The 22,412-nt window shown below is 45.6% G+C and overlaps 1 protein-coding gene across 3 annotated transcripts in view; it reads left to right on the top strand.

Moving 5' to 3' along the window:
• Positions 1–19,525, top strand: part of VIPR1 (vasoactive intestinal peptide receptor 1) — a 120,158-nt gene extending 100,633 nt beyond the window's left edge. For all 3 annotated transcript variants that reach the window (XM_085562826.1, XM_077789712.2, XM_077789720.2), the window contains 5 exons: positions 887–956; positions 4,642–4,733; positions 10,129–10,258; positions 10,864–10,905; positions 12,675–19,525. In XM_085562826.1, the coding sequence (XP_085418952.1) occupies positions 887–956; positions 4,642–4,733; positions 10,129–10,258; positions 10,864–10,905; positions 12,675–12,866 (526 nt within the window). In that variant the 3' untranslated portion in view covers positions 12,867–19,525. The remainder of the gene's footprint in view (positions 1–886; positions 957–4,641; positions 4,734–10,128; positions 10,259–10,863; positions 10,906–12,674) is intronic.
• The last annotated feature ends 2,887 nt before the right edge of the window (positions 19,526–22,412 follow it).

Here is a 22,412-nt window from a genome sequence, read left to right as displayed (position 1 = left end):
TCTTCATCTCCTACTGCCAACATTTGGAATTAGAGGAGCTGAATCTGGGTGAAATTGTCTGCAGTAGGCTCTGCTAATCTATTCTTACATGAAACCAGCCCAATTTCCATGGGTGCTTTCCTAAAAAGGCACCTTCTATCACCTGACTGTGCAGATAAATGTGTCCCAAGCAATATCAGTCATTTCCACATCAGCCCTTTCCTCTCGTTTCCTCGTTGGCTTTCGAATGCAAGTGAGGGGTGGTGTGTGCAGACAGTTCTGGCTTCAGGATGAAATAAATAATAAAGAAAAAATAAATCCCACCCTGGACCCTGGGCACTTTTCTAACTCCATGCACAGCTCAGGTGCAGCTTGCTGGATTTAGTGGGACTAACCCCACCACTGGCTGGTTTGGTTGTTTTTTTTTTTTTTCTCAAGGATGTGATGGGTTTTTTTCTGCTGGTGGCAATTTTTTTCTGCTGGTGCCAATTGCTCTGTGCTTATCAAAACCCCTCCATCCAGGATGGTGGAGAGCACTGGAGCCCTGGTGAATCTTTTCATAGATTTTGATAGATTTTCCTGGTTTTGATAGAATTTCCCTGCAGCAGAGCTCAGTGTAGGAGGAATTAAAAAGTCACCATCTTCCCCCATGTTCACTCTGCTTAACATTCTCCAGCCCATGGCTAAGGGGAAAACATTGGCATTACCTCTGGGATATTTTGTACCTACCAGTGCTCACAGCCACTGCAAAGCAAGTTTTGGCCATTCCCAGCCCATTCACATTTGGTTTAGTCCTCTTCACACAACGCAGCCTAGCAAAACTTAGCTTTTAGGGAAAGCTGAGAAGGTTACAGACCTGCTTGTTTGCTGTTCTTGATGTTTTAAGTCTGGCTTTGTTTCTTTTTAGGTGCTGGGAGGAAATAGTGGAATCCCCATTCTGGTGGATCATTAAAACTCCTATTTTGGTGTCTATTTTGGTAAAGTATCAGCACGTTCTGCTGGCTGCAAAGCCACCTTTAGTCCTGTCTGGGGAGGGGATGAAGGGGTGGTGAGAGGTGTCCTGTATATGTCCATGGAAAATGCACTGCCAGGTAAAATCCCACTGTGCATTGAACATTTGCTTTAAGAAGAGGAAATTCCTCCTCCAGATAAACCCCCTCACCTGCAGCACTGACCACGGGAGGAGTTGGAGTGACCAGGCCACCGGGGTGGAGCTCACTTGATGCAGCTTTGACCACCTCCATCTCCTTGGTGGGGTGGCCATGGCAGATGGAGGAAGGAGGCTGGACATCCAGGAAAAGCTCATTTTGCCTCAGGAGTCAGTGGGTGCCTGAATTCCATCAGATGACCCGTGCTAGGAGTGGTTTTGTTCCTCTGAGCTGACCAGGATGACTTGTTCAGTTGTAGATGTCAGCCCTACAAATTAACATCAGTCCTACCATGAATGTCCACTTAGATAAAAAGTAGATTAATTCCCTCAGGAATTTGCCTCTTGCCTGCAGTACAGAGTTGCATTCCAGCTGAGTATTTTTGGAGTAAGTTCTAGAGGAGTTTGGAGATTTCCAGAAAAATCAATCGAAGTGTTTGATTTTAATTCTCTGGATGTGATCAGTCCTGACCATAGAAACCAGGACACTACTCAGGAACTCTGGGTCCTTCCATCCTTGTTGAACATTGCTCTGTTGGGCATGGATCCAAACCTTAAAATCATATGAACTGGAGTTAAACTTAGCTTTGAGTTTTCTTAAATGAAGCCAAGGATGTGGGAAAAGAACAAAAAAAAAAAGAAAAAAAAAAAAAGCAACATAAATCAAATATATATCCTTTAAACAGAAATCTTTCCTTCTTTCCTTAGACATCTTACTTATTCCATGTACATTATGACTTTTACAAGAAGACTTTTTTTTTTCTGTGACATTTATCATGCAGGAATTCCAGACTGAAAGTTTCAATAATGACTTCTTGCTCTGTTTACCTCACTAGAAAGAAATATAGTACTCAGATGACACATCTCCAAATATTTATATCTTCCTAGAAAGCTATAGATAGTATTTTCCCATTCCTGAGATACACTTTCAGTCAAAAAACATACCCTTTTATTCTCCTCAGATCAATGGGTCTGTATTTTCTGTTGGCCAATAAAACTTTTCCTCGTTGCCAAACAGAATTTACCCAGCAGTTCCTGATTTTCCTGCAGCAGATATCCTATAAATCTGTCCTAAAGGAAGGGCATGATAGCCACTGGCTGATGAACAGCAGGTTTCTCCAGGGGATAATGCAACATTTCCTCCAAATCCATGGGAATACAGCTGATATCTCAGTGTAAGGAAGAAATGCATAGACAAGATCTATAAGATCTTTAAGGTACATGAGATGTGTCTTGTGTACAAGGTGTTAAGCACTGGAACACATTGATTACCTTTGGTTATGCTCTAGGGATAAAAAATAATCTAAACAACTTCTCCAATATCCCGATTCCTGTATCTTCTGCCATGGAATTCCAAGGTTATACCAATCCCACACATTACACTCCACTCTGTGTTTGCTCCTGATCACTCCAAGCCAACACAGTCAGAATTTATTAATTTATTAATTGCTCCATTCTTGCCTTCCTTGAAGCAGCTTGTGTGTTATCAATGCTTATTAGTGTAGTTGATCTAGATAATGATAGTTTTGACTAATAAATTTTACTTCCCACCAAATCAGATGCATAAACCATTTTTTGAGGAAATAAATACAAACAGAAACTATGATAAATTGCTCAGGATAGGTAAGGAGTGATTAAGCAATACATTATAAACAAGAAATGTGATGGATGTCTAATCACTCAATGGCTTTGAAAAAAGAGTGTCTATTTGGGAGATGGGCTTCAGTCTGTTTTATTCATCTATTGTTGTGGTAAGTGTAGGTATTGCTGGAAGAAATCTTATAATCTATTTTTGCAGGGAGTCAGATTGGCTGGTTTAACACAATCCCTTCCAGCTGCTGAGCCTCTAAAACCTAGAATCATTTTCACATTTACTGACCATGAAAGGATAAAGAAAGGGGTTGTGTGCCAAACTAAAACTGAATTAAGTCCCCAGAAATCTGTCATTGCTTTTCTGTTGTCTGTGTTGCATGAGTAACAGGATGACTCAACAGAGAGGACCTTGAAAGAAGCAGATTTGCATTCAATTCACACCATCAGGACATTCCCATTCCTAGCTCTACACCTTTGCTGTTAAATAATGTTCACATTGCTTGAGTACATTGGCAGAGCACTGTGAGATTTTGGGGTGAAAAGAACCACCTAAAATCCGTGTGTCAGCCAGACTGCTCTGGTCTGACATCCCAGGAGGGAATATTCCCCCCTGCTTTGGTGAGGCCCATCCCTTGCTGCACAAGACAGAACATGGCCAATATGATGCCTTGGAGTGCCAACCTGAAACAGAGGCCAGACAAGATTAAGAGAATAAAAGTGGGTATTTATTAAAGGCCTCCAATAGGTTCACCTTGGGCAGTCAAAAGCCTCCAAGAGGGCCTACACCCAGGATGGACAATGGTCATGAGATTTTCTCACAGTTACAAGTTTGGTCCATTTACATACCAGGGGTTAAACTGATGCCTTAAGTAGCTGGAACAGAGGCTGGACAGAGTTAAGGGGAATAAAGAGAATATTTACTGAAGAGCCTTCAAAGGCCACACCCTGGCAGTACCAGAGCCACAGTCATAACTCTGCCTGGATGGCTCCAAGATGGAAGCAAAAGAGGGCTTGGTCACAAGATATCACATTTTTATAAATTCTGGTCCATTTGCATATTGGAGTTAATTGCCCAATTCCAGTTTTAGCCCAGGCAGTCCCATCCTCCTTTTTTTCTCTCTCCAGCCCAAGTTGTTTGTGCTCTTGGGCTGAGATTGGGATCATTTGTCCTTGGTCCCCAGCAGAAGAAGGAATTGTTGTGTCTCCCTACTCTGTGCAGAGAGCTCACCATGAAACACAGACCCACACACTACAGCAGCACAGAATATGCAAAAAAAAGAAAAAAAGTTAAAACCTGAGGCATCAAATCCTCAAATTACAGCTTCAGGTAATGAAGTCATATACCCCCCATTTCCTCACTTTTGTTTATAATTTTCAGGGCCTGAGACAGTCAGATGTTCTTGAGTTTCAGGCATAGAGAGGAATTGTTTTGTCTGAATAAAACAGGAGAACAGCAGCTGACAGTGAGTTTTAGAGCTGTACCCTAAAGCAGTACAGGATGTGAAAAACATAAAACCTAAATCCTACACCATCAAATAGGGTGGAGCAGAGGCCAGCTGGAGTGGATCCTGCTTCGTGCTTTTGGTTTGGCTTCCCTGCCTCTCCAGGCTCAGCAGCTGGCCCCGTGTCACCGCGGGAAGCGCGCGCAGCAGGACGTCGTGCGGAGCTGTGCTCGATGGGCTTGACATCATCATACTTGGGATGTATGACACGAAGTCCCAAGCAGGCTGATGTCAGGCCCAAGATGCCATCCTGTGTCGGTTTCCCATGTGCTCCCCGCCCCGCAGCGGGGCTCTGTCTGCTCATGGTTCTCTCCTTCCATGGCAAAAACCATCCCAGTGAGAGGAATTCCCCTCTAGTCGCGGGCTCTTCTTCTTGGAGAAAAATGCTGATGTTTTACCCTTCTCTTCCCGTCTCCACAGGTGAACTTCATCCTCTTCATCTGCATCATCCGTATCTTAGTCCAGAAGCTGCATTCCCCAGATGTTGGGCACAACGAAACCAGCCAATATTCGTAAGTCTCAGACTTTTCCAAGCCTATCCAGTGTTTTTTGGGAAATCTGCCTATCTGCTTGATAGTTCATTATTGCTCCTTGTTTCATGATTGCATCTGCCCGCACTTGTGAGAACCCCGGCCTTGCTCTGGGGTCTCATGTGGTGGTGAAATTCCTCCTCCCACCCGTGCTTCCAAAGAAAAACTCCGCAGGCTTTAGCTGTTCGGTCTCAAGGCAGTTTATTGCTAGTTATCTAACAGATTATGTTCTTGGACTGCGGCTCTTTGATCAGCGGCCTGGGCAGAGGAACACACACACCCTGACATCCTCTCTATCTGCTGTCTTCTTCGTCTCTCTCTCCGCCCAGGGCTGCTACTATCTTTTATAAGATATATTACGTATTATATGTTTATAATTATTCCCCAATACCTACTACCTACGTTGCCAAGTGTTTTTCTACTCTAAACCAATCTGTGAGTGCCAACATCACCAAGAACATGGAGGGAAGGAAGAAGAAGGAGGAAGAACAGGATCAGCCCACTTTCCTCCATCTTAGAACTTCTGACCCCATGTACAAAGTGAAAACCCCCCTGTACATGTGTTAAAACCCCCCTGTACAATACTAAAAAAATTTCCCCTCTGTTTTGTAACTACTTTTACTATCCCATCTAACCCTTTGTGACTGCTCGTTCCACCTCCAAAGTTGGTAATTCATTCCATGGCTCAAACTCAAAATCACAGTTGTTTTTCAGTTGTCTGCCAGGGTCTAGAATGCTTCTGACCAAGGCCTGGAACCTCTAAAAATGTCTGAGAGACATTTTGAGTTCCCACAGCACTGATCAAAATCAATACATTTTAATTGCTTAAAGCAGATTAGAAATCAGGAAATGGTACATTTGTTAAAAGAACTGGGCACATTTTATGGCAGTTTGTGGCAGGTGAGAGGGACTTCTTCTGGGATTAATGATGAAGAAATGAGAGTAATAACAATGATCATGAAACCAAATATAATTTTTCTTTGAATATTTAATATTTATTGGATTCTGAAGGCAGAAGGACCCTGATGGAAAACAAAAAGTTGCACTCCAGGCTTTTTTTCCTGACCCTCAGTTTTAAAGGAGAGATCTAGAAAATTACCATCCAGTAGGATCTATAACAAATTTTCCTCATGCTAAAAGAGATCTCTAAACAAGATTGGATTAACTCAATACATTTCTCCGCTCTCTTGAGAAGGATCAGTCTTAGAAGTTTTACTTGACTTAATACTTTTATTCCAGGGATATGAGGTTGACCTTAATGGGGCTTTATACAATGAACAACATGCCAGAGAGATCAACATCTCTCAGTGGCCAAGGCTGGTCTCTGCTGCAGTATTTTAAGAGTGAAGGAAATGTCTATCTGCATAGATTTATTCTGGCTTCAATGCAAATAAAATAAAAGTCCAGACCGGGTTATTTTTGACTCTTCCCACTGTTCTGGCTCCCCTTTTCAGCTACACTGGATATTTATTAAATGTTTCCTAGAAAATAATTAATGAAAAGAGTCTAGTGTCTGCATGATCACTGCTTGTAAATCTTTGTCTTCAGAGGGAGGTGTACTTTTGGGTACCCTGAAAAATCTCACTCCATCTTCCTGCAGGATGGAAAAAAGCAACAATATGTTCCTTAAATCCTGCCCAGCCATGGCACTGAGACTTTCTCTCTGGTGATGGTGAATTATTAATTTAATCTGCCTCGAGAAATTCTCAGATTTATGAAAGGAAATGCCAGGTTTTGACCTTAATTTTCCTGGCAGCAGCCAAAGACAATTACCTATTTTTCTTTCTTCACAACACACCTACATTACCAGACCCTGTGCTTTCTACCACCTGCCCTTCTGGATTTCCAACTGGGAATTGTATCTTTGCACACCAGCTTTGCAGCAGGTGCACAGATTAAATCAGCATATTTAAATACGTTCTAGTTCTGAGCAGCATCCTGGCACTGCTGGCTCCTGTTCACCTCAGCAAAAGTGCTGCCAACATGCACCTGATGAGTTATGACCAGATTATCTCAGAGGTCATGCTGGGCTTTGTGTTCAGGGCACATTTTCCAGGGAGGTGGAGCAGTCAAGAAAGTTCTTTTTGCCTTGTAAACAAATGTAGGGCATGTTGGCGAAACACAGATTTCCCCTCACTGGCCTGCTCAACAGGGGGTTCTGCTGAAGGACGACTGATCCTGGCATCTCTGGATCCTCACCTTCCTCCACCACCTGGAAAGATGGCTCAGTTCCACTGGAGAATGAATCACTTCACAAAATCATAGAATCCTGCAACATTTTGGGTTGGGAGGAACCTTAAAGCTCATCCAGTTCCAGCCCCCTGCCATGGGCAGGGACACCTTCCACAATCCCGGGGTGCTCAGAGCTCCTTCCAACCTGGCCCTAAAATTTTAGGTTTCCAAGTCACATGAGGTGCTTTAGGACACTTCCAATACTCGCACTGACCTGTCACACAGGACATGGGACCTATGGGACACTTGTCACCTTGTACAGTAGCACCTGGTCACCAGCCACATCTGGCTGGGACATCTGGAAAACTCTGACTGAATTCACTGCATTAGGTGCAACACATCACACTTTCCTGTGGAAACAAAAATTAATTGTCTGAAACTGAAGGCTGGACCCCACCAAGGAGAGTTCTCAGCGTGGTCCTAAGATTTTTAGTTTTAGACAGTAATCTGTGGAAGCTTCTGAGGTTTGACTGCAGGACCCAACAGTTCTTAGCAAAAAAATTCTGCTGAAATGTTGAGGGAGCTGGGGGAGTTTAGCCTGGAGAAGAGGAGGCTCAGGGTGATCCTACTGCTCTCCACAGCTCCCTGAAAGGAGGTTGGAGCCAGATGGGGATTGGGCTTTTCTCCCAGGCAACAAGTGACAGGATGAGAGGAAATGGCCTCAAGTTGTGCCTGGAGACATTCAGGTTGGACATCAGGAGGAATTTCTTCACCAAAAGGGTTGTGAAGCACTGGAAGGGGCTGCCCAGAGAGGTTTGTTCTCCCCATCCCTGGAGGTGTCCAAGGAAGGTCTGGACGTGGCACTCAGTGCTCAGGGCTGGGCACAAGGTGGGCATCAGGCACAGCTTGGGCTCAGTGGTCTGGGAGTTCTTTCCCAACCAAATGCCTCTGTGATTCTGTGTGCACTCCTCCTGCCAAATCTGAGACAAATCTGTTTTAAACTAACAGCATCCTGGATATCTCATTTCCATTTCTCCCTCCTTCTCGTGTGTATTTGATTTGTTTATTTTCTACACACACAGCCTGCTGACAAGCTGACAGCATTGTTGAATTCCAAAAGGTCTGAGCTTAGCTGCAGGCTGGAAGCTCAGGTGTGCTGCTGACTCCCTCATTAATGCTGCAGACAGGGAACTGGGCTTTCATGTACAGGAAGCTCTAAAAACAAGTCTCCCAAAACAGTTTTGTGGAAATGACAGGGACACGTGCAAGAACGGGACAACAATATTTCAGGCAAATAAAATTTGTCTTCTGCAACAAAAAACTTGAGCAAAATTCATCTCTCCATTCTGTCTGTGGATCAATATTGTCATTAAAACTTCCGAGTAACTTTTCCATTAGGATTTCAAGGAGCGTGGCTGAAATGTTGGTTCACTCTTGGCCACTCCCAAGGACAGGAGCAGGTTCTGTGCAGGTTAATGTTCTCCCAAAATTACCTGTCACCTGTCAGAGAGGGGAGGTCTGGGGTGTGCTGGGAATCAGAGTAATGAGGGTTTGAGAATCCATAGTTTCCAGCAGATTTAACCACCTTTAGACAATCCCCCAAGCAGTTCTGCCTCCTGCACAGCCAGGCTTGAGCTTCCTGGGAGAAATTACACTGGGACTGGGTGATGATTTTCCTGAGTGCAGTGTTTAGGGTGGTGGAGTCTTTTAAAAATCACAGAGCCCTTGCCTTGATGCCAAAACAAAGTCTAAAACTCAGTATCTGGTGAAGCTCGGTGTTGGGAGCAAGAGACTGGTGCAAGGTGTGCAGATTGGAGGAGGGGGGCTCAAGTTTTGTAATTAATGTTCTTTTCTTTACCACAGTCCAGCCAGGATGGAAAATATTGTAATTAAGGCCCCAGAGTTGTCTGCAATTTTAAGATAAAATTTTCTAATCCACTGGAGGTTGCAAACAGCATCTCTGTCAATGCAAGACACGAAGGTAGCCCCACATCTCCTTCTCTAGGCTGATGTTCCTCAGAGATTGGGGAGGAGGAGAGATCTCTGCAAAGCCATTGTTGATATTCACTGAACTGCTTGGGAAATGAATTTCCCACTTCCCACACAGCTGGGGGGATTAGGGCTGGTAATGCCAGCATGGGTCCCACTGGCCAGGGCTGCTTCTGCAGTGAGGAACAGGGAACACTGATGCTCACCAGAGACTGTGGCAGTCCTGTGCCAGAGCAAAGCACCCAAGAGAACTCAGATTTTGGATCCCTGTGAGCAGAGATGTGCCTGCTAGTGAGGGAGGTGGGCAAGATGAACTCCTGTAAAGTTCCTCATCTTCCTGCAGGCTCTTATTTTGCCTGGGGTGAGCCAAAGCCTCCAATCACAGGCCTAATGTTGAGCTGTCTCTGGGCCAGGCCTGGGGAGAGCTACAGAGGAGCTCTGGGAGGCACAGGGATGAGCATCCTCTGCACAAAGCTGCCACATCCGCCTCCCAGTGGGCTCCTGTAGGTGGCAAATAAATGAAGATGGTCTGAGAGGTCTGAGCCTGATGAGGCTTTGGAGGTTGCAGGTGGAAAAATGAGTATTTCCAACATCCCAGCCTTAGCTTTATTTCCTCCAGGAGCCTCTGAAAGAGGGAGAGATGTCAGAGGATACGAGTGGCCAAGGGAGACAAAACCCCCACAAGCATCCTTAGACCCTTGATTTCATTTTCTTTCTGCCAGCTACTTTTAAATAATGATTAGATTTAATACATTATCATCTCTTCCCAATTAGACCCCTGATTACCCAGCATGATGCCATTAAGCACTAATACTGTTCATCCCCCTCCTTTGGAGACATTCATTGTGCAGTAGCCTGTCATTATTCTGAGCTAAACATACCATTTCTCTCCCAGAAGCTGTAATTTTCAGAAATCCCAGGCAAACAAAGACATTGCTAGATGATGGTTTAGCTTGTGGAGATGAAAAAAAGATCTCTGGTGGTAGGAGAAGAAGAGAGGAGGGAGAAAGAAATACCTCCAGTGGAGCTACTGGGAATAAAAATGTCATAAACATTTTGTGGTGCCACCAGGTCTGAAATCACCAGCCATCTGCAGTCTGTGGGACAAGGAAAAATAATAAATTTTCAGGGTTTATTTCAAGGCTCAGCTGCAGGATTCCTCAGTTTCTTACCCTCATCCCTCTCCCCTCGTGGCTCATGTTTGTCTTTCCAACAGGAGGCTGGCCAAGTCCACCCTGCTGCTGATCCCTCTCTTTGGCATTCACTACATCATGTTTGCTTTCTTCCCCGACAATTTCAAAGCAGAAGTGAAGCTGGTCTTTGAGCTGGTGGTTGGGTCATTCCAGGTAAGCCACCATTTGTGTCACCAGGTCTGTCACTAGGTCTGTCACCAGGGAGAAATGCAATGAGCTGGTCATGCTTTTTTCCTGGACATGCCCCATATTACTCTTCTACCATTGTGGAAAATCTACTCACTCCAGCATGGCCAGGATGAAAGATAAATTTTTATTTTGCCTCCCAGAAGGAGATTCTCTTCCCTCATTTTAGGATATGATAATGTTCCTCTGTACATTGGTGTCTCTGTGTTTTTTCATACTTAAGGGAGAAAAAGAAGCACCTCTGTTTCAGTTTTTGTATTTTTGACGTGTCCAAGGCCAGGGTGGATGGGGCTTTGAGCAGCAAGTTTGATTCAGCAGTGAATCTGACTGCCTGACTACATCACCATCACTGCACATCTGGCAGTGTTCAAAAATTGTGCAGATGTGGCACTTGGGGACATGGGTCAGTGGTGGACTTGGCTGTGCTGGGGGAATTGCTGTGCTTGATGACCTTAGAGGACTTTTCCAGCCTGAACTCTTCTATGGTTGTGTGATTTCTCCTTTGGGAGCTGAATGGATCTACAGTCTCTCCTTGTCTGTAGTGCTAAAATCTTGTTTTCTCCTTCCCCCAGGGATTTGTGGTGGCTGTTCTGTACTGCTTTCTCAATGGAGAGGTAAGACCAGACCATCAGGGCTTTTCGGTTAATGTTTGCAGCTAGGACAAAATGAATGCACGTAGAGAGCAGATTGAGAAGTGTCCCATTCCTGATCCTTACAATATTGAGGAGAAGCATCCAAATCACATCTCCCTCTCTCCAGGAAAACAATTCAACCATTTGCCTGACAGTTTTCAGCACAATTAATAGAAACAATCAATAAACACATCAGGGCTTGTGCTTGCACTGTAGCATTGCTGCTGAGCCCATCCTCTCCTCATGAGACAGCATCAGCAGAACTCCCGTGTGAACTTGCACAATCCCTGATCCCAAAGCACCACCTTCAGCAGGGCAGGATAAATCCCATCCAAGCCCTGTTCATGCTTAGTGCCCCCAGGAATCCTCCTCAGGATCACACCCAGAGCCAAAACCAGCACAGGCATTGGTGTGACTGCACACAGCAGTGCAGGTGAATGTGTTTCTGCCTTGCAGGAATAATCTTGAATTTCCCACATTTTACTCCTGGCATTCTCATCCTGGCATTGTGCAGTTCCTGTGTTTGTTTATCCCAGAGCACTTCAGACACAGTTGTTTCATCTGATTCATGCTGTTACCTAAAAATTTGCCCTGGAGGGCTGCAGGAGGGGACAAGGACAGTGGCCAGGTTTGTTCCTGATTTGAATTGGGATGGCATAAACCAGGTTATTTCTGTAAACACTCTGAGCAGCAGCATGCAGTTTCTGTCAAAAGAAGAACAGCTGTATTGACAGCTTTACAAACCAGCTGTAGTTAAATCATTTCTATTAGAACAAAAACAGGGCAGTGAAAAGGAAAGCATCTTAATTACACTCGCCAAGTGTTGTCATTGAAGTTAAGTAGTCTGGCACCTTAACTGTATCAATAAGAATTTCCTTTCTGATTAAGCTCAGGGATTTCTGCTCCAGTAATTTACTGACTGGAGTGTTCTCTTTATGTGATTTAAAGTTCTGGCCAAGCCATGTTTAGTGGCCTTTATAAAATTCTTGGCCCCAGGGCAGGTGGGTTACCCAAGGCTGCTCACATAACCAGGTCAGAACAGGCTGGGGATGGTGTGGCTGGGCAGTGCCCAGGCACAAACGGGGACAGCAGGCTGGACATGAGCCAGCAGTGTGCCCTGGTGGCCAAAGGCCAGTGGCTCCTGGCCTGGATCAGGAATGGTGTGGCCAGAAGGAGCAGGGAGCTCATTCTGCCCCTGTGCTGGGCACGGGTGAGGGCACACCTCGAGGGCTGTGCCCAGCTCCGGCCCCTCAGCTTGGGAAGGACCTTGGGATGCATCCAGAGGGGACAACGAGGCTGGAGAGGGGCTGGGAACACAAACCCTGTGAGGAACCCCTGAGGGAGCTGGGGGTGCTCAGCCTGGAGAAAAGGAGACTCAGGGCTGACCTCAGCACTCCCCACAGCTCCTGAAAGGTGGCTGTGCTCAGCTGGGGCTGGGCTCTTTCTCCAGGAACTGACAGAACCAGAGCACACAGCCTCGAGCTGCACCAAGGGAAACTCAGGTTGGATATCAGGAAAAAGTTTTTCACAGAAAGGTGATAAAGTTCTGGAATGGCTGCCCAGGGAGGAGGTGGAGTCCCCATCCCTGGGTGTGTTTAACAAAGCCTGGATGTGGCACTGGGTGCCAGGGTTGAGTTGAGGTGTTGGGGCTGGGTTGGACTCGATGATCTTGAAGATCTCTTCCCACCTGGTCGTTCTGGGAATTCTGTGAACAACATCAAGTGATGCCCTGTGGTCTTTCCCATGCCCAGGTGCAAGCGGAGCTCAAGAGGAAGTGGCGGAGGTGGCACCTGGAGCGGTTCCTGGGCTCGGACATGAAGTACCACCACCCTTCCCTGGGCAGCAACGGCACCAACTTCAGCACCCAGATCTCCATGCTGACCAAGTGCTCGCCAAAGACGCGCCGCTGCTCCAGCTTCCAGGCCGAGTTCTCCCTGGTGTGAGGGGCTCCCCAGGCACTGAGCATCCAAAACTGAGGCACGAGGATCCCTGGGAACCAGTGATCCCACAACAAATCCCTGTGAAATGACCTGCTCCACATGAGCCAACAGAGGACACACAACTGGAAACGCCGCTGGCATCCAGGATGAGATCAGACAAGCCAAGAGGCAGAGAAACACTTTTACTCTCCCTCTTTTCAGGCCTTTCACTCTTCAGTTTTAAGCCCTCAGGGGTTGATAACTCTGAGGAATTGTTCAAGTTGCTTGAGGACAACCTGGGACATGCTGGTGTGTCATAAATAATGAAGTACTGGGGGTAAGGGAGGGAGACCTTCAGTCCTCAGTGGCTTTACCAGAATTGGCATCTCTGAAACAGATAAATTGCACTTTTTCTTTTTCTTTTTTTTTTTTTTTTAAATGAGCCAGTAAAGGAGAAACAGAGGCAGGAAGCAGGGAAAAAAAAAAAAAAGCCAAACATACAAATGTGCCAAAATTCCTGTGGATAAGAGGAGATCATGCAGCACCAAAGATGGTGTTTGGGACACAGGGAGAGGGACAGGAGGAACATGAGCAGGAAGGGAGTGGCCAGCACATGACCCCCACATTTTACACAGGTGGAGATGAAGCTGCAGCACCAGGAGAGCCCCTTGGAGTGTGTTCTGCTATTTCCCCCCATCCTTGGGAGCAGAAGATTTCCAGGCACCCTTGGGTGCCCTGTGGAAGAGCAGATCACTGAGAAGGACCAGCCCTTCTCTGCACTGTGTTGGTGACATGGTGTTTTGCTTGCTTGTGTTCCATGAACAAGAAACTCGATTTTCATGCATAAAAAAACAAGGCCAGATACCAAAAGCAGAGCATGGCCTGTGGTTTTTTCATTCTCTTTAAGTTCTCACAGATCTTGGTGCATGGATGCACCCAGGATCATTAGGGATCAGGAGAAAATAATTGGGCTGTAATTCATTTGCACTTGCTTAGCACACACTGGAAAGGGAAATACAGGGCCCTGTAATCCTTAATTGAATCAGAGCTACCATAAGGAGCCACTCTCCAGATGACAAAATTTAGCGTCACAGCAGCAGATAAAATTGCTTTCATCAGAACTAGGTTGACTCAGCACACAACTGGCACTCCAGGAAGGAAGAAGGAGTGAAGGAGCTATTAAATGGATTTCTTCTTCAGCTTCTCTGGGGAGCTTTCATCCTCTGTGAAGGCATTGTTAGATATTTAAGATGTGTGTGTGCATTTTACCTCTTTTCTGAAGGTCTGGTAATTTCCATACAGGGGCAATTCCTATTTGAAAAATGCATGTGGATCCCATTAAAACCAAGGGAGTAGGGTTTTTTTAATTCTTGTTTTCGTGGTGGAGAGGCAAACGAAAAATATTAAAGCTCAGTCCTGCTCACAATCCCACAGTCCCAAACTCAGTCAGAAGACAGAAAATACAGGGATATAGATGCTGATGTTTGTGTCCCACTCAGCTGCATCAATTGGGGTTGAAAAAGTTTTATGCTGAGGGTGGGAAATCCCTGCCCAGCTCATGAGCACCCTCAGTAATTGGGCTGCTGCCATCCTACTAAAACATGTCCTCATGAAATTATTTCTGGGTCACCACCACAGGCACCTGGAGAGGGAGGTGAGCTCTCTTTTAGAGCTCAGAGATCTCAACTCACCAGTTTTATTTCTCCACAATGAAATGCAGCCCATTGGAGGGAAGCACCTGCAGCTTGGTGGGGTTGGGGGTTGCTGGCCTTTAGCAAAGGATACCAACAATTCTGAGCCCAGGAGGAGACTTGCAGATCCTTTCTGAGTCCTGACAGGGCAGTGTTCAATGCCACAACCTCTCCCAGAGCCTGTTACCAGCTGGGCTAGATGCTCCCAAAATATTTCTCCAGGTGTGGGACTGTGATCCACCAAGGGCAAACTTGCAGTCCTGAGTTTGCAGGGAGCCAGCTCAGATCCTGTCACATACCTACCCAGTCTGTAGGTCCTAAAATGATAGGAAGATGTGAAAATTCCTGGAATTACAGTGCTGGGAATCCCAGGCTGGCCAGGTGTGAGCCAGCTTTGTTATGGCTACTTTACACTGAGCCCACATCAACAGAGAGAATCCAACTCTGATGTACCATAAAATCATCAAAATGCAGCTCCCTGATTCCCAAAAGGCAAAGAAAACAAGAGGATGCTCAAAATTTCCCCACTTTTTTTGCAGTGAAGCCCTTATGCCTTGACACCCCTGAAACAATATCTCATTGAAACCCACAAGGTTCTCAGAGGCAAGAACCTTTGAAGTGATCCTGGTCAGAGCTCAAGAAGAGTTTGGATGATGCACTCAGGCACTTGGTGTGATTTTTGGGGTAGTCTCGTGCAGGACCAGGAGTTGGACTTGATGATCCCTGTGGGTCCCTTCTAACTCAGGATATTCTGTGATTGTGTTTGGTGCTTGTGTTGCTCTGATGAGCATCTTCAGACCTGGATTAGAACTCACCCAGGAAATACTGGAGAAATCCCACCAGTACCACCAGTTCTTCTGCTGCGCCTGGTTCAAAGCAAGGATTTGACCTGCATTTTTCCAGGTGAATGACTGACTTCAAGGAAACCCAGAAGAAGCAAGAGGAAATTCTGTCTCAGCTTCCAAGCTGTTCCACTGGTTCAGAGTTCTGAAGCAATGTCAGTCTGGGAAAGATTGGATTCATCAGGCTGCAAAGCCATTCCCCCGTTCATCTGTCATGGTAAATATTTATACCCAACAAAACCAACGGGCTGCAGAGGAGCACTGCCCAATCTTGGGAATGCATCCACTGAGGTGTGAACGGGAATTTCATGTCCCAGCCAAGCAGCAGAGGAGCTGGAGCACGGAGCTGTAGAGCAGAAGTGCGGCACCACTGCCAGCAGCCTCCTTTGTGGGATGTGAGGGAATCCCTTCCCATCTGTTCCAGGCAGCCTTGTGAGCCACCAGCTCAGGGACACACTGAGCATTTTCCCTCTGCTCTTCACCTTCCCTTTCCTCTCCCTGTGCTCCCTTTTCCTCTCCATTTGCAGGAGGAAATTGGTGTGTTTGCAGCTGTAATTGTGTTCCAGCCCTGTGCTAACCTGTGCCAGCACCAGCCATATGCCAAAGACAGCCAGGAGAGGTTTGCCTTTTGGAGATGTGACAGGGAAAAACCCCAGCTGGTTATTCACCCTCACCACAGGCTCCTCTGTGTCGCTGTTGAAGCAGGACGGGAATGAGAAGACTCTGATCAGAAAGCTGCTGAGAGTAAAACTCCGATTTATTCAAAATACCCTGCTCTTTTATACAGAGTTCTGTGAGGACCAACTCCAGTGGTCCTGAAGTGAAAACAACCCACAGCATTGCTGCAGAGTGCTTGATGCACAGTGATAGAACTTAACTATAAACAATGTGAAAAACAAGAGAGATAAAGAATTATTTACATTCTTTCCCCCGCTCTTTCCCAGGGTTTTGCCTGGATAGAAACTCTCAGTTTCTTTCTTTGACTGAATCTGAGACCCACATCTCTGCAGCCTGTCACACTCCCCACCAGGCCCTGAAGATGGGATGTTTCCTGAGCTGAGGAGCTCCTTCAAAACGTGTGGAGTACATCAGCAGGGCAGAACTGTGCCCCCAGGCACCCTACTCACAATTATTTCATTACTGAACATCCAGCCATGCAGCCTTTCTGCTCTCAAGGGTGTTTGAGGGATTAAATGAACGTGCTGAACGGACCTGCTGGGACAGGCATGGCAATGTCAGTGATGCAGAGCTGCCAGCCCAGCTGCCCTGGCCCTGTGCTCCAGGAAAACAGAGGAGCTGGGGTGAAATCAGAGCCCCCCACTCTGGGGATGTGAGCAATCAAGCGAATGGTGACACTGGGATTGGGCCCTGTTTGACTGGCTCAGTGCAGGAATTTGGCTTCATAACTTGGCCTGGTCTACTCTGTTTTTCATCCAACTCATCAATAAAATGGAATTCAAGGACTTCACTGGAGATGACAACGTGGAGGGAGCTGTCCTGGCCCCACACAGAGCACAGGACAGAGCTGAGCACCTTTGCTGCTCCCCCAGCTCCAGCCTGACCCCAGCAGGGCAGCTGCATCCATTTGCTGCATAATAAGATCTGAGGTGTGCCTCTCAAAAGGTGTTAAAGCTCCTTCTGCCTCTGTTAAAAGGCACATGTTTGAGGATCATGAATCTGGGCTCCAAAACTCTTTACAGAAATAAAGCCAAATTCTGATCCTGCTTGCACCAATCAGCTCCTGAATTACACCAGCATTAAACTGGGATTTGCCTTCAAAATAATCCCTTTTTCTTCATTCTGGAGCTGCTTACTCACTTTTTACATCAGGGATAGAGTGAGCTTCTCCTGTTCTATACTTCAGTGATTGAATTATTAAATTTATTCTTAAGTACAAAACAATTAAAATATAAACAATAAATTATTGTCAAAGTCTAGAGGTAACAGGTTCAATGCTAACATTAGACTGTGGATATTTCTGTTCAGATTGGACCTGTGTTACTTTGTGACCTTCTCACAAACAGCAAGAAATGAGAATATGACCATGTTTAGGGTTTAGAAAAGAAATTCTGTTGCAGAATTTTAGGGGCATGAAAACCAAACAAGTTTTTAAAATCAGATTTATGTATGCAGGAGCAGCAGCATTACTGCAGTTGTGGAATGAAAAGGGGAGAAAGCTAGAAGATGGAAGTCCTGAGCATTTTGCTTTATTTTTTGTTTGTTTGCGGGTTTTTTGTTAGGAAAAAAAGTTATGTTTTTCTTCAGGAAGGTGTTGCTGGAGAAAAGATATTTTATACATGAACTAATCATCAGATTTCCTTCTTTCTCTATATCCCACTGGGTCCCATTCATCTCAAAAGCAATGAAGGTCATGTCTGTGCCACAGGGCAGAGGGATTAAACCCAAATCTCTGCTCCAATCTGATGGAAATGCTTTCAGAGAGAAATGCACCTGGTGATTAATGAAAGATTGATGGTAGTTTTTCAAAAGCAAAATGAAGTTCCAAAGAAAGCTCAGGAGTGAATGAACACCACTTGGCTCCATGGCAGGGATTAAAGGGGTTTGGTGGGATTTTTTTTGTCTCCATTCTTTCCAGCTTCACCCCAGGGTTTAAACACAGGGAAAGGAAATACGAAATAACTTCAGACTAAAAGGGAATCTCTCAAACTGAGAAGTGCCAATGTGTGTCTCCATGAAGCTTATTTTATTCTGACCACACAGATCCATCGTGGTTTGATAAGTGGCCTGTGGGAACACAGGTGGACCAGAAGCAATGTCCCTTCTCTGGCAGGTGAATGCAGTGTAACAGGAAAGCCCAGAGTAAAACATTCCTCCTGCTTTCAGGCTGGATTTTTGGCACAGCCCAAGTTCCCTCCCAGCCTTGGGCTTCCCCCCATGGCATCTCTGCAGCCATGAATGTGCCAAACTCCCGGGACAGGGATTGCAATCCTAAATTCCCTGCCTCACCATGCAAATTTGCACTTTTCCCACCCTGGTGCTGATGGGGCCAGCACCAAAAAGCTGCTTCACTGGAGATGAACCCTGAAGAGCAGGGGGTCACACACACCCACATCCATCCAGAAGGACTCTGCTGGCACCGTTCAGGCACTAAACTGCTGTAATAAGGAAAATATTCAAGTCCCAGACTGGCAGGTGGAGTTAGATGTCCCAAAATGTGGATTGCAATCAATTTCCTTTCATTCAGTCAGCTTTTCATTCCCTCTCTAAACCCAATATTTGCATTTCAGTCTGCTGAGGTATAATTACAGTGGCTGACCTTGTTTTTGTCCCTGGAGACCCGTGCAGATGTAAACTAGGGTTTTTAATCAGAAGGTTTTTTGGAGCACAGTTCATCTTTTCCACCTCTTCCTGAACATCCTAACTTGTATGATCCTGTGCTGAAGAGCCCTGGGTTTGAAATTCTGGTTATTTCTAAAATACTGTGAAATCACAGGGGAGAAAGCAAACCTTTGGGACTGGAGGCTACAGGTCTGTAAGGAAAATAATTCCCACTTGTGTTCTGAGGGCCAGACCCCGAGGACACACACACTGACAGCAGCAGAGCACCAGTGTTTTATACCCAAGTTTTGTGGATATTGTACATTTGTACATAGAGGAAATCTGAAGAGCACATTTAAGAAGGAAAAAAAAAAACAAACACCGCATTTTTGATACTCAGAGGATGACGATGATAAGTGGAGTTCAAAAAGGCCGTTTTGAACTCAAAAGTGCATTTTTCAGAGCCTGTTTCAAACACCTCAAGCTGTGGGTCAGCAGCTGGTGCCATCTGACCCTTCTCAAGCTGCAAACACCTGTGCTCTGCCCTCCTGTAAATAGGCTTTGGCAGCAGAGGGTGATGGGCACTGGCTGCGAGCAGAGGATCTCTGTGGGCTTCTCTGTACCAGGTGCGTGTGATGTACCCTCCATGCCAGCAAGAAAAGGCCTGCTTGCTCAGCACAGGTGAAATCTCTGCCTTGTTCCATGGCCTTTTGCCTGATGTTATTTATTTTTGGTCTGACTCTGTACATATGCAATGAAATGGCAATTTATTTTTTTTTCCTTTGTATTTGGTTCACCTCCTTGCTTCAGAGGGGGTTCTTCTCTGTGGTTGACACTGCTGGAAACAAGCAATAAAACCATCGTGAAGATATTGTGTCTGAGGTGCTCCACCTGATATTTTCATTTATTCCTCACAGTCCTGGAGAAGACACAGAGAAGGAGAACTAAGAAGGAAGTTGTGACCTGGAGGTTCCTGCTCAAGTTAAGCATAATGACCTCATACTTTGAAAGGTTAACCAGCTAGACCAAATCACTTTTAAAATCAGAAAATCATAGAAATATTAGCGTTGGAAGGGACCTTGAAAGGCCATTTAGTCCTTGCAGCGAGCAGGGACATCTTCAAGTAGATGGGAGTTCTGTGTAGACCTTCTCTGGGAACATCTGTGCCAGCAGAAGAACCAGTACCAAATCCAACATAACTGACCCCAAAACCTCCACCACTGCACGAGCTGGGTGCATGGATGGTCCTTTGGAGGCAGGACTGATGTGTGGAGGTGACAACCATGAAATCACAAATACTCTGCGGTCGTTTTGTCACAATCCACAGGTGTGAGATGATTCCTACATCCACAGGAACGTACAACCCCCCACACAAATACAGATGTGTTGATTGTTGCTGGAATATCCTCCAGCAAGCATCTTTATTGCTCAGAACAAAGCACAAGCCTTCCTCTGTGCTGGAGAAAAGCCCAGCAGGCAACCACAAGGGAACCATAATTGTTCATATCAAAGACACATTATTTGAAAATAGATTTCAACAAGAGGTCAGTGAGCTTTTCCATGTCCATAGGGCCAGTCTGGCCACTCACCCCCTTCTTAAACTGATTTACACCCAGAGCTGACACTGCTGATAAAGGCCAAACCTACAACTTGAAATGACAAGCCTTGACTGTATTTGTCCCTCTTTCTGCATGGATTAACCATTTTCATTTAAAATCAAGGTGTCTGATGCTCTGGGTGTTCTGAGAAGTGAAGCTGTTTGTACTGACTTCCACTGGATCTCCCTGTGGGTAAAGCCAGAAATCAGGAAAACAGCTTGTGAGGGCTGGGGAAAGGCAAAACCAGCCAGTTACATTTATTCTGTGTCTGTAGAGGTGAGGATAATCCCATCCTGCCAAAAAACAGCTTCCACATGAGGAACTGAGATCAATGCTCAGACATTAATGTAAGTGGGTTTGATGAAGGTCACCTGAGAAGTCTGGAAAAAAAAAAAAATCAGCCCAACCCTCTTTGGTCCCAGCTGTGTGTCCTCTGTGTCCTTCCTGGCTGGGAAAGAGCAAAGTGTGGCTTTTCTTGGGCACACACTATTATTCTGAGTTTGATGGAATGTGCAATCACAGCCTCTGGAAGGTTTTGAGCTTGGCTTCTACAGCTTCTCTGTGTAAGCTCAGCTTTCATGACTGCAATAGCATCTTTTTCTATTAGAAAGAATCATGTTTAAAGATGGCAAATGACATCCTCTTCCTTTGATCCCCCACGGTTTCCATGGCAAAATACCAGGATGAGGACTTTGGTGATCTCCATGACATTAAAGCAATTTCCCGTGTAGTGGATCAATCCTAGTGGCTAAATCATGTTCATTCCACATGCAGGTTGTACCTACACCCTCACACACACTGACTGTGACATAAACTGGAGATACAAACTGGACTGTGACTCAGTACAATCCACAGAGGGGATTTGGCTCTCAGCTCAGAGAGATGCTGGGCTGTCTGAGGATCCCAAGGACATGTGGCACAAAGAGCCTAGGCATGGTGACACAGCTGTGACACTGCACTTTCTGAAAGCCTAAAAACCTCTTCTGACACTGACAGGGCTCACAGGGAAATAATTCCTCCTGTAGAACCCAATTGAAGCAGTGAGACCTCCCTGCACAGGGAATAACACGCTCGGACTCCGTGTTGCAGAAAGCTGAATAAATTGCTTTTATTAAGCTAAATTATATTACATTAATACTGTACTATACTAGAACTAGATCATACTCAAAAGATACTCAAGAAAAAACCTGTGACTGTCTCCAGTCACAACACAGCTTTGACCCAAACTGGCCAATCACCCCAAACAACCATCACCAGTGTCTAATTAACAAATCACTCTTCAATATACAATCTCCATAACACATTCCACGTGTGCCAAACAACAGGAGCAGCTAATAGAGATAAGAATTTTCTTCTTTCTCTGAGCTTTCTCACTGTGTCTCACAACTTCCAAGGAAAAATCCTGAGAGAGAGAAACATGTCTCCCACATAACCCTGTATGCATTTACTCCTTTGCTGTATCATAAGAACAAAGGCAGGTGAGTGGCAATGTCATCTTAAAATAGCCATTTCCCAGGTCACAGAATCACAGGATCACTGAGGCTGGGAAAGCCCTCCAAGGCCAGAGTCCAGCCCATGCCCACCTTGTCACCAGCCCAGAGCACTGAATGCCACCTCCAGCCCTTCCCTTGACACCTCCTGGGGTGGGGACTCCACCAGCTCCTGTCAGCCACTGGTCTAGAAAGCTCAGAATTAATCTGGCCTTGCATCCAAAGACCAGAGAGGCAAAAGTTTCCTGACCATGGCAATAGATCCCCTTTTATGGATCTAAACCTCTCCTAGAGTCCATCAATACTGATTAAACCTCTCCCCTTGGAAACATCTCCACTCCTCCCAGTCTAGATCAACACCTTGAATCCTTCCCACACACAGCCTAAGGGTACAGGAAGTAACTTGGAATGCTGAAACCAGCCAATATCAATCATCCCTGCCCTCGGTTTGCAGAGCAAATCTACACAATTATTGTACAATGACTGAGAGGGAGGTAAAAGAAAGGAAAACATTTGACTTGTAAGCCTGTGATTTGATGTGCTTGATGGGGAAGACAGGACAAAGCACATTTTGTTGTCCATACATTAAGAGGAATCATAAAATCACAGAATGGTTTGGGATGGAAAAGCTCATTTTGTTTCACTCCCTGCAATGGGCTGGGTACCTGTG

Source organism: Lonchura striata, chromosome 2 (assembly GCF_050655825.1).
Source record: "Lonchura striata isolate lonStrDom1 chromosome 2, ASM5065582v1, whole genome shotgun sequence".
Classification (NCBI taxonomy): Eukaryota; Metazoa; Chordata; class Aves; order Passeriformes; family Estrildidae; genus Lonchura; species Lonchura striata.
Note: the sequence above shows the minus strand (reverse complement) of the source record. Positions and strands in the feature narration are given on the sequence as shown.